The sequence below is a fragment of the Nansenia antarctica genome, assembly GCF_963989245.1.
Source record: "Nansenia antarctica genome assembly, chromosome: 6".
NCBI classification, from domain to species: Eukaryota; Metazoa; Chordata; class Actinopteri; order Argentiniformes; family Microstomatidae; genus Nansenia; species Nansenia antarctica.
The window spans coordinates 60,448,961-60,460,816 of NC_137676.1; the positions used below are offsets into that span (position 1 = coordinate 60,448,961).

The 11,856-nt window shown below is 46.2% G+C and overlaps 1 protein-coding gene across 1 annotated transcript in view; it reads left to right on the forward strand.

Annotated features, from left to right (window-relative positions):
- Window positions 1-5,291, forward strand: part of dctd (dCMP deaminase) — a 21,713-nt gene extending 16,422 nt beyond the window's left edge. The window contains exons 5-6 of the mRNA XM_080533579.1: window positions 2,727-2,823; window positions 4,651-5,291. Of these exons, the coding sequence (XP_080389705.1) occupies window positions 2,727-2,823; window positions 4,651-4,732 (179 nt within the window). The 3' untranslated portion in view covers window positions 4,733-5,291. The remainder of the gene's footprint in view (window positions 1-2,726; window positions 2,824-4,650) is intronic.
- The last annotated feature ends 6,565 nt before the right edge of the window (window positions 5,292-11,856 follow it).

Sequence of the window (11,856 nt, forward strand, 5' to 3'; positions counted from 1 at the left end):
GCTTCACTATGTGGATGGTTTTAATTCAACTGTGGAACACGCACGCACGCACGCGCACACACACACACACACACACACACGCGCGCGCACACACACACACACACACACACACACACACACACACACACACCAGAGGTAGTCAAAGTGATGGCAGTAGCACACAAAATCCAATCCTCTGCCTCTAACCCAAGGGAATTGTTCTCCACATTTTCCACACGCCTCAACCCACCTCCTTCCCCTCCTCCCTCCTCCCTGTCTGCGGCTGACTGTCATCTACTTTGTAAAGAAGGTTGATGACATTAGCAGTTCCTTCTCTCCACCTCTTGCCACCAGCACTGCTACCACCTCTCCCAAACCCACTGCGCTACACCCAGTCTCAGGCTTATCAGCTCTTTCCCCCCTCTCCCCTGATGATATTCTAAAACTGATCACATCTAAGCGGGCAACAACTTGGCCTCTCGATCCTATCCCCTCCTCTCTTCTCCACTCCATTTCCAAAGACCTCCTTCCTTTCATTACAACCATAATCAACTCCTCTCTGTCGACAGGATCTGTCCTGGCTGCCTTTGAGACAGAGTCAAGCCTCTTCTCAAGAAGCTAACTCTTGACCTGTCTGCTACCCACAACTACAAACCGGTATCCCTTCTCTCCTTCTTATCTAAGACCCTTGAACGCGCTGTATCTAACCAACTGTCTCACCATCTCCTTCAGACCTCCTTGACCCCCACCAATCCAGCTTTAAGGCTGGGCACTCTACTGAGACCGCTCTCCTTGCTGTCACAGATTCCTGCTCAGATTCCTCCTTCTCCTCTGTTGTCATTCTCCCTCCACCTGTCTGCTGCCTTCGACAACAGTAAACCACCCGATCCTTCTCTCCACCCTCTCAGAACTGGGCATCTCTGGCTCTGCACTCTCCTGGTTTGCATCCATCTCCTGGCTGTTCGCTCTTACCAGGTCATGTGGACAGGATCAATGTCCTCCCCACGAGCTTATCACAGCGACAGCACGCTCCTGCGGATTCTCCCTCTACAACATCAGAAGGATACGTCCATTCCTCACCAGAGAAGCAGCTCAACTCTTGGTCCAGACACTGGTCATCTTCCGTCTTGACTACTGCAACGCACTCTTGGCCGGGCTCTTCGCCTCCTCTGCAGCTCATCCAGAATGCCGCCGCATGTCTGGTGTTCAACCTCCCCAAATTCTCCCATGTTACCCCTCTCCTTCGCACCCTTCACTGGCTCCCAACAGCAGCTCGCATCAGATTCAAGACCTTGATGCTCACCTACCAGGCAGCAAAGGGAGCTGCCCTCACTTACATGCAAGCAATGGTCAGCACCCAAACACCTGCCCGTTCACTCCGCTCTTCCACCTCTGCTGGCCGACTGGCACCCCCGTCTCTATGGGGATGCAGCAGTCGTGGTACTCGGTCATGACTTTTCAACGTCCTGGCGCCCCGCTGGTGGAACAAGCTTTCCACTGCTGTCAGGACTGCAGAGTCACTCCATATCTTCCGCCGTAGACTGAAGACCCATTTCTTCAGGCTACACCTTACCTGTCCCTCCTGAAACCTCTCTGCCCCCTCTACCCCCCTGTAGAGTTTCTATACTGTAAAAAAATATTCCTTCCTCTGAGTCTAGCATTTTTGACTGCCAATGGCCTCTGGCGCGAGGATGGTTTCCTTTTTCTTGCCAAAAATGTAAAAAAAACACACACGCACACACACACACACACAGACTTTGGCTCCCCCTCTATGTAAACATTAAAAAATGTAATGATACTGATGTGCTGATAATATTTCTGATATGATATTTATTCATCACGTTATTTGATCGGCATTGACGTTGTTGTTAAAAGCGAACGTGAAAGCGTCATTCTGTTCCTCAGCATGTTGACATGAACGAATGCTGATCGTTTTTGACAAGGGTCGCCTTGTTTCTGCCTTGCATTCTGCAGAGAACCCTGCATACCGTCCCTCATTCAGTTCCATGCGTCACAATGAGCCCGTCGCCTGTCCTCCGATTTCTACCTCTGCCAGCCTCCCCTGGTTGACAGTAGCAGCAGCCCCCAAGGTCGCCACTCGTAGTCCGCTGCAGCCAATCGTATGAAGACCTCGCTGGTCCTTCAGATGGAGACGCAGTGCCTCTCCTCTTCTCCTCCTCCTCCCACCCCTTCCCCTCCTCTCCTCCTCCCACCCCCTCCTCTCCTCTCCTCCTCCCAGACTTCCCAGACCTAATGGGGCTGCTGGGGGGCGCTGCAGAGGTGACATGCTGAGGTAGATTACAGCAGCTCGAGAGAAACCGGTCGGCTTGTGGATAGAGCCTTGTGGGACGGCCAATTCTGCTTGTCGTGGGGGGGGGGGGGGGGGGCTTGGGGGTGTGGGGTGGGTTGTGGGGGGTTTTGTTGGTGGAAAAGATGCCCACCTGCTGAATATGACCTTCGCCAGAGTGCTGTGGTGTCCTAATCGAGCCGCCCTGTGCACGCACACACGCGCACACATGCATGCACACAAACACACACACACACACATATACACACGCCCACGCACACATATATACACACACACACACAGACACGTACACACTCCACAGGCTTTTGTATCAAGGCTCGCTCCCTCCCTCCCTCCCTCACTCCCCATGGTCATAGCCTGCGTGATGGATAATTGACTTTCTCTCTCCACCTCCCTCCTTCCCTCGTTCACTCCATCCCTCCCCGTCTCTTCCCTACAGGTATAAAGGACGTGATTTATTTGTCCGACAAGTACCACGACTCTCCAGAAATGACTGCCTCCAGACGCCTGCTTAACCTGGCGGGGATCGAATACAAGTGAGTAGACTCCTGAGCTGCTCCTGGCTGGAGAGGTAGGAGGTGGGGGAGGGGAGGGGAGGGGGGAGGAGGAGGGGCGGCGGGGGGAGAAAGGCAGGGGGATGTGGGGGGGGGGGGATATCTTAATTTACTGTCAGAGAAGTGTGCCAGAGAGCCCTGACGGACCTACTGCAACCAAACTAACAGGGCTGGAGCTTATGGCTCCCCTCGGTATGGATGTGTGAGTGTGTGTGGGTGTGAGTGTCTGTGTGTGTCTTGGGGGTTAGCGTCTGGATATGAGGGTTGTTTCAGGGGTGTGAACCTGAGCACTAATGACCTGTCCTGGGACAGGCAGGGGGTCAGCAGGAGGGGAGGGGAGGGAGGGAGGGAGGGAGGGAGGGAGGAAGGAAGCGAGGAAGCAGTTAAAGACAGAGAGAAAGAGGGGGGAGAGGAAAGATGGAGTGGTTAGACAGTGAAGAGGGTGGGGTTGAAGGGGAGCAGGGAGGAAGAGAGGGGGAGGAAGGGAGAGAGGGAGGTAAGAAGAGAGGGATGGAGTGAGTGGAAGGATAGAAGAAGAAGGGGGAGGGAGAGAGAGAGTGATTATCCTCGTGTTGTGCTCAGACATGCTCAGCTGTGCCGGGGGGATTGCTCCTTGGCTCTGGGAGCAGAGGTCACACACACATACACAGTGACACTCACACACAGTCTCTCACATACACAGTCTCTCACACAGACACACACACACACACACACACACACACACACACACACACACACACACACTGACACTCATACACAGTCTCTCACAAACACACACACACACTGACACTCATACACAGTCTCTCACACACACACACTGACACTCATAGAGTCTCTCACACACACTCGCACGCACGCTCGCTCGCCCGCACGCACACAATCACACACACACACACACACACACACACACACACACACTGACACTCATACACAGTCTCTCACACACACACACTGACACTCATAGAGTCTCTCACACACACTCGCACGCACGCTCGCTCGCCCGCACGCACACAATCACACACACACACACACACACACACACACACACACACACACACACACACACACACACACACACACACACACACACACAGTCAAGAACAAAGACCCAGTAAATAGCCTCCTCTCTTCTCATCTCTCTCTCTCTATGTGCTGATTGTGTTCAAATAGCCATCAAGGTTCTAAAACCACTTGCTGATTGAGAGTGTCCTTGTCATTGAGATTTAAAAAACAGTGGTAGGTAGCAACGTGGTGTGTGTGTGTGTGTGTGTGTGTGTATGTGTGTGTGTGTGTTTTGTAAGGAGGGTGGCCAGGCAAAGGGCTTCTTCTGCTCCAACTCTCTGGTGCTAACCAGGAGAAACCTCCCACGCCCTGCCGTTTGTTTCCAGACGTGTGTGTGTGTGTGTGTGTTCCACAGTTGAATTAAAACCATCCATATAGTGAAGCTGGGGCATAAACAGTTGTTTAATTGCTGTTCCAGAGACTGGCAGTGTTTTTGTCTTCTAAATTAAAACAATACAATTACATGGAAACATCTTCAACGGTGCTGCTGGGCTAATGGTGAATCAGAGGCCTAAATAGATAAGGCCACAGCAAGTGTGTGTGTGTATGTGGGTGGGTTGGTGGGTGTGTGGGTGATTGTGTGTGAGCATGAGCATGTGGGTGGGTGGTCAGGTGTGTGTGTGTGTGTGTGTGTGTGTGTGTGTGTGTGTGTGTGTAACTTAATAATAATAATAATAATAATAATTCACTTCTTGTCTTTCTTCCCCACCCTCCCTCCTGGTATTTTGTGTGTTTTGTGTTTCACAGACAGTTCAAGCCCAAGAGAAACAAGATTGTCATTGATTTTAATTCTATTAACGACTCTGGAATGCTGAACGGGACAGGGTGACGGGCGATCACCTTGAGAGAGAGAGAGAGAGAGAGAGAGAGAGAACTACGCTTTGATGTCCTCCCTCCTTTCGGCGTCCACTTCACCAAGAAATTCAAGGATATCCTCTACGTTCACTTTTTTGAACTGCTATTGAAAACGTTCACTTGAAATCCTTGAAAGGATGTCCAGAATATGATTGAAAAGAGCTTTTACCTCCCCTTCTCTTTCAACAGGTGTTCTTTACTTTAAACGGGCTTCGCGGTGACATGAATAGTTTCTTTTCAATGGTCTTCTCCTGATGTTAGATGTCTCTAGAGAATGGAAGACGTTACAAAAGGACGGTGACAGCAGTAAACTTTATCTGACAGTTTGACACCCTCTGAACAGTTTGATGTTCTTTATGTATGTATTTGACTAACTTCTGTATGTTATTTGTTCTGTGTGTCAGAATGGGCGGCTAAGCGGCCCTTGCTCCTGATGGCCTTACCATTAGAATGTCCATTCCACTCATTCCACCTGTTCCCTGATACTGGTTCTGTTACTGGCTCTGTTACTGGCTGTTGTCTGCGCCATCTTATGGTACCAACAATGTTTTCAACCACTTGGTTGAATCTCAAACATACATCGTGTTACATACATGTCAATATTCATGTCACAGTACATGCAATGTAAACCAAATAAATTGTTATTGAAATATTCCAAATGGTCTGCCCAATATTTCAGTGAAGATAGAGCAGCTTTCCTCAATTGAGTACATTTTGAAGTTCGATACTCTCAAAATGGTCTTCATATTTTTACAAACATATTCATAGCTTATTTCTTTTAGCACAAATTCCTACTACTGGTAGAAATTACAAGATTGACAAAGACTGACAAAGCAGCTGCTAACCTAAGCTAGTCAGTGGTCCCTAAACATTGGTTTGACATTGATTCTTCTGACTCAAATCGTTTTTTGACGCTGTGCAAACCTGCGATACACGTGTATTCCTACTGTCTCATACATGCACGGACATGTTGATGTATGTATAAGTACATGTACGTGCATGTAAAAGAGATCCTAACAGCGTGTTTATCATCCTGGTCAATAGACAGCTGCACTGAACTGCACCTCAATCTGGATCAGTGTTCCGTGTTGCCTAGGAACAGGTCTGAACCAGAACCAGCCCAAACAAGAGACGCTTGTCACAATAAACGAGGAAGTAAGTTGTTAGTGGAGGCATCAGATGCTTCAGGTACCTCAGGTCTGATGCCCTCGATGTGGGCGTCGCAATTTTGAATTCAAATCACCTTCAACACGTCTCTTTACAGAGAGGGGACGGCAGACGTGAGGCGGGAAGAGGAAAAAAAAAGTAAGACTTCTGACATTTCCATTATCCCCCAGCCTTGAAACTATGGTGATGGTGTGAGAGAGTGGGCTACAGGGAGGGAGAGAGAGAGAGAGAGAGTAGGAAGGAGAGATGGAGTGTATTGGAGAGAGAGATAGAGTGTATTGGAGAGAGAGAGAGAGAGAGAGAGAGAGAGAGAGAGAGATGGAGGAATAAATAGAAAAGTAATTGATTTGCCAGTATTTCATCTAGAGGGTGTTAATATGCTGAGTCCCAGTAGAGTGTGCTGAAAGCCCACAGGGAGTTACAGTAGTTCTCTCTCTCTCTCTCTCTCTCTCTCTCTCTCTCTCTCCATTAAAAGGGGGGCGGTTAGTTCTGATGAAGCTCACAGAGAGAGAGGGACAGAAATAAAGACTGAGCTGAAGAGTCCACTCTGTCGAGGAAGGCTATGGAGTAAACAGGGAGCAGGAGAGTGCTCAGTGTGACGGGAGCACAGGGGTGTACAGTACAGGGATGTACAGTACAGGGGTGTACAGTACAGGGGTGTACAGTACAGGGGTGTACAGTACAGGGCCCCAGCTGAAAAGGAAGGGTGATTAGATTAGATTACATTACATTCAACTTTATTGTCATTGCAGACTACAAGTACCAGACAACGACATGCAGTATAGGATCTAACTAGAAGTGCAAATAGTGATAGAAAATGTGATATAAAAACATGATAGTGATGGGTACAGTATGTACAGTTAAGGTAGCTATGTACAGTATGGTATGTACGGATGGATATCAAAGGAGGTATGTGCAACGTGCACAAATATGGTATGTGCAAAGGTAGTATTTGTAAACAGCAGTAGTGCAAAGAGTAAATTGGATTGACCACAGGCAGGGGGGAAGGATGTCACTCTAATGACAGTGTGTTAACAAGATTGTCTTGATCATGGCTTTGCGATTCACACTCGGCCCCTTCCCCCTGTGCACAGCATACCTGAACGGTGATGACCAAGTCAACTTTCAGGACAAACCAGTAACGGATTTACCGTCCGCAAAGGTGCAGACAAACACAAATCCGGCAGCGGACGCAGCTGCTATGAACGATGAGAGTCTTTTTGAAGTTTGAAAGAAAAATCCCCGCTCTGTCATTGTCCTTTACCACTGCCTAATGCTCCCCCTCTCAACACCCATGATTTACCATCGCCCACCGCCGCCTTTCCTCACGTCTCATCCCGGGGCCTCGTCACCCGTCCTCCTGCTGACTACTGGAGCCTGAACGCAGCAGCGTTGTCTGAAACATCTGGCCCAGTATTCCCACGACCGCTCGTGTCCTGTGCTCATCGGATTCTGGCATGAAGCACGTCAGGTCTTTCCACCCGTGGAAACTGGATGAGTGATGGTTGTAGTCGAGGACTGGAATGAGTGATGGTTGTCGTCGTGGTATGAGAATGACGCGGCGCTTATAGCGTCGGAGAGAGACTGAGGGGAATGAGGAGTAATCAACTCACTTCATAATCTACAGCTTCCTTAATGACATGCAGGTGGACACACAACTGCCCACAAGACATATGTGACAGGGTCTGGTTAAAAAGTCCACATGGTCATTTTTCTTTTCCCCCCCCGCCAGATTATGAAAGTGTCCTTTTTACCAGACCCTGTCACATACTGTATGTCTGTCTGTCTCTGTATGTCAGTCTCTGTCCGTCCGTCTCTCTGTCTGCCTGTCTGTCTGTCTATTTCTCTTTTACTCTCTCTCTCTCTCTCTCTCTCTCTCTCTCTCTCTCTCTCTCTCTCTCTCTCTCTCTCTATTCCAGCCCTGTGCCTGTCTGAGTACCTGAGGTTATGGCTTGGGAGGACAGAGTTTGTGTTGGGGGGGCCAGTTAAGAAGGGGCCTAACCAGTTAAGGGGAGGGCCTCAACAGTTAAGGGGCCATTCGCCCATGTCTGTACATATCACACTGTAAATATATCTGTTCATACTTTCTGCACTATGTACTATTGCACTACAATCTGGTTAAATGCTGACCTGCGTTTTGCTGTTACACCCTGCTTTTTGACTGCATGAGAGATTGTCTCCTGTGTCCCGGTGCTGCTCTGACAGAGGTCTTTGTCAGAAAACGTCAGTCCGGTTGAGCGGCTGAGACGTTTGCGTGGGCAGCGAAGGCCGTGTGTGTGGGAGTCAGTAATTCACAAGATGTTCTCTGCGACAACGCACCTGCAGGGTACATGTTCTCCCTTCGCAGAAGTGCCCTCGTGCCACCGTCGTGGGAGGAATGTTTTGCTGAGAGAAATATTATTATTAACCGTCGACGTATCCGTGTAACAGATGGGCATCAGCTGGAGAGGGCTGGTCACGTCGCCAGGGGCTCCGTTGCCGACAATTCACACTAATTATGTGCATACGCCTTCTTATTTAAAAAAAAAAAAGGGAAAAAAAGGCACATGCATGATTTTAATGTCAGCCTGTCTGCATAGCTCTGCATTACTTTGCATGTGGGACATTATTGTACAGTGTTGGGGATGCAGAAGTCTTGCGAACGCAACTTTATGCCGGGAAATAAGAAGGGTTATCCTTACCTTGCTCTGAAGCAGCACCTGAATACCAGAAGTACCCGAAGCAGTACCTGGTCATTTTGAAACACAAAGAATCAGGGGGACATTTGATTCAACTGCAGGTATGTGACAATTAAAATAAATGTAAAGTAGCCTACAGGTGGACAAGCCTCTGTATTAATGCAATGCTCTCCTTCAGGCTTCCCCAATGTTCGAGGTGCAATAGACTGTATCCTGTGGAGGCAGACTGTCATTCGGAAATCTTCCCATAGCCTAAAGGTATATGTCCATAAACTGTCAGGGATAATAGTAATAACTGGATTTGGATGAAATGTGCACATCTGTGATAATAGATCAACTTAGTTTTGATGTCACCACTTTACATTTTGATTTAAATCCTGTTACCCTGGCGGTTGTTGACAGAAATGTCCATTTCAATGTCAGCCTTACACAAAGAAGCAACTGTACTGTACAGAGATAGTGTTTCACTTTCCCTTATCAGCAAAAATCAGGTATGTCCTTTCCTAACCAAACATGTCATTGCACTAACATGCAGAGGGCCTACAGTATGTCAGACACAATGCCAGACCCAAAGTTAAAAATATTCTTCTGGAACGTGAGACAAATGTGTCTGGATTTTACATTTTTATAGACACCATCAACACTTCTCAGTCATGCTGAGCAATTTTAAATGGATGCTCTGCCAAGCAAAATGTACCACATCATTGAAGGTCACCCTCTATCTATGCCATCAGATGATATGCGATGAAAATGATATCCAGTATCGAAGCAAAATGGCCCTCAATGATTCCAGAATTGTTCGAGCATCATCACTGTCAGGTGTACTGTAGAGGTTTGCACAAGGCAAGACAATTACCATCCACGGTTCACTTAATCTACTTGAAGCTTAAGAATGTCATGTATATTTCAATTTATTTAACCAAATTTGTATTCTGTAGGGGAATTGAATGGAGTTCTGCTTGGGGACAGAGGCGTATGTATATAAAGATGTATACTTACATCCTTCTCCAGTTTCTTTATTTCCAACTGCACCTTCTTAATTTGTATTTTTTTGTATTCAATGCCAATAAGCAGATGCTGCTTATAAATTGAACGGACATCCTGTGAAAGAGACAATGTGTCAAAAAGTAGCAGATGATATAATAGCCATATGAATAGTTACTTACTTCATTCCTTGCTGAAGTACTTGTTTGGTTCATGTCCTACAGAAAGGTGTATGGTTTTACATAATTTGAAGAACGCAGACACATTCAGAAAGGTCCAAGACATTTCACATTTGGTCTTACCTCTGGCATTTCTGTGACTGCAGAAATGTTCTCCTCATCAACAACCCTAGACGTGCTGGGGCCATTTCCCTGCAAATAGAAAACACTGCAGTTAAAGCAAAAGAAGAAAGAACAGCATAAGATGCATGGTGTTTTTACAAAATAAGGACTACTCACACATACGTCAGGTAAGCCTTCAGCATCTTCAGTTGGGGGATCTTGCAGCCTTATTATGTCTCCACAAGTGTTCATGAGACAGGAAACAAAATACATCAAATATTTACAATATACAGTGGCTATCGAAAGTCAACACATGTTCAGTGTACAGTGTACATGTACAGTGTGTAATTGATTCCTATGTAAATCAGAGACCCTATAAAAACAAAGATATTGATTCCAAAATTACATTAACTATTATTCTTACATTAAGATGGACTCAATTCAACTTATTGAGTGATTTGTTGATGACATTTTTGCTTATGAAGACTTATGCACATATTCGGTATTTCTGTGTTCCAATTTTAATACATTTGCAGACATTTCTAAAAACTTGTTTTCACATTTAAATTGAGTCTATAATACTGTGGAAAATGTCAAAATGTGGAAAAGGTGAAGGGGTGTGTTGACTTTCGATAGCCACTGTATATACATAGCTGAACAAAAAACAATAGAGAAATGCTCCAAACCTGCAGACATCAGGCAGTAGCCATCATATATCATAGAACATATTGCACGGTTGAAACAGACAAGGGTTGAGTCTAGTCCTGGACTAAATCACACTTTCAATGTAAAATCTCCATTGAAGATGCTTTTTAGTCTAGGATTAGTCCTAAGCCTTGTCTGTGAAACCAGCCCATAGTGTCTAAAGTCATTTATTAATAGTACAACAGTCGAAATCCTCATTCAAACCTAGGGGTTGTAGACTTTCTATGGTGTGGATCCAAAACAGCTCTCTGGCATAACCTCTTGTCAACATCACCCCCTCTCTGAAGGGTGATCTGCTCTATGCCCTGGAACCTAAGGGAGGAGATGGGGTGGGAGTGGTTATTACAATGACAGGATACGGGGTAGTTCACATCTTTTCGTCTTATGGAACTTTTCTGTTCACTGATTCTTTGTTTGAGGGGACGGGTGCTTTTACCAATATATATTTTATTACATGGGCATTTTAACAAATACACAAACATGTTTGTGTTACATGTGATTACTGGATTTGTTTTGTAATAAATGAAAAGTAATTGAGCTTAAGGACTAGAGAGGCTAATTCACAGATGAATTCACTGGGAGGGAGGTCAGTGCGATCTTGGAGGTTCATCTAAGATAACCAGAATGATATCTATGTAAGTAAGTAAGTAAAGCTTTATTTACATAGCGCCTTTCGTACATGAAATGCAACTCAAATCTATCTCCAGGTAGATCTTTAATTTCTGAAATTGTATTAATGACATCAGTGGAGTTCTTGATCCAAAGTAACTTACAACAAGTACATTTGTCTAAAGTAAGTGAATCATCTATACATCAGCCACCATAAGAAAATAACCTAAATAACATGTATTTGTATGTCTTTAAGATGGACAGTCAATACAGTATGTAGCCTGAAGAGATGGGTCTTCTGTCTACAGCAGAACATAGGTAATGACTCTGCAGTCCTTTCTGTCATGCTTCTGTGCATTTGTTGCGAGCAGCTTGGTGGCGCAATGGCATGGACCATGCCCTATGAGCAGGAGGTAGCTGATTTGAAATGTCCTTGCTACTGATCTTGTTGCACTTTTCTTATTTTTATTTGCTGGCGTCTGCTTTCAAAATTACTGTGTGAAAGAAAGAGTGATGTGTGTTTGTTGTGAGTGGCCCGTTGGCTCAATTTACCTTTAAAGAACGGTGTGTTCTAAACGGTACAGTACGATTTACTGAGGGATGCATCGGGTTCTGTTTCCACAGTGTAACTACATCATCCCTGCAACCTCGGTCATCGGCATCTTTGTCTGCTT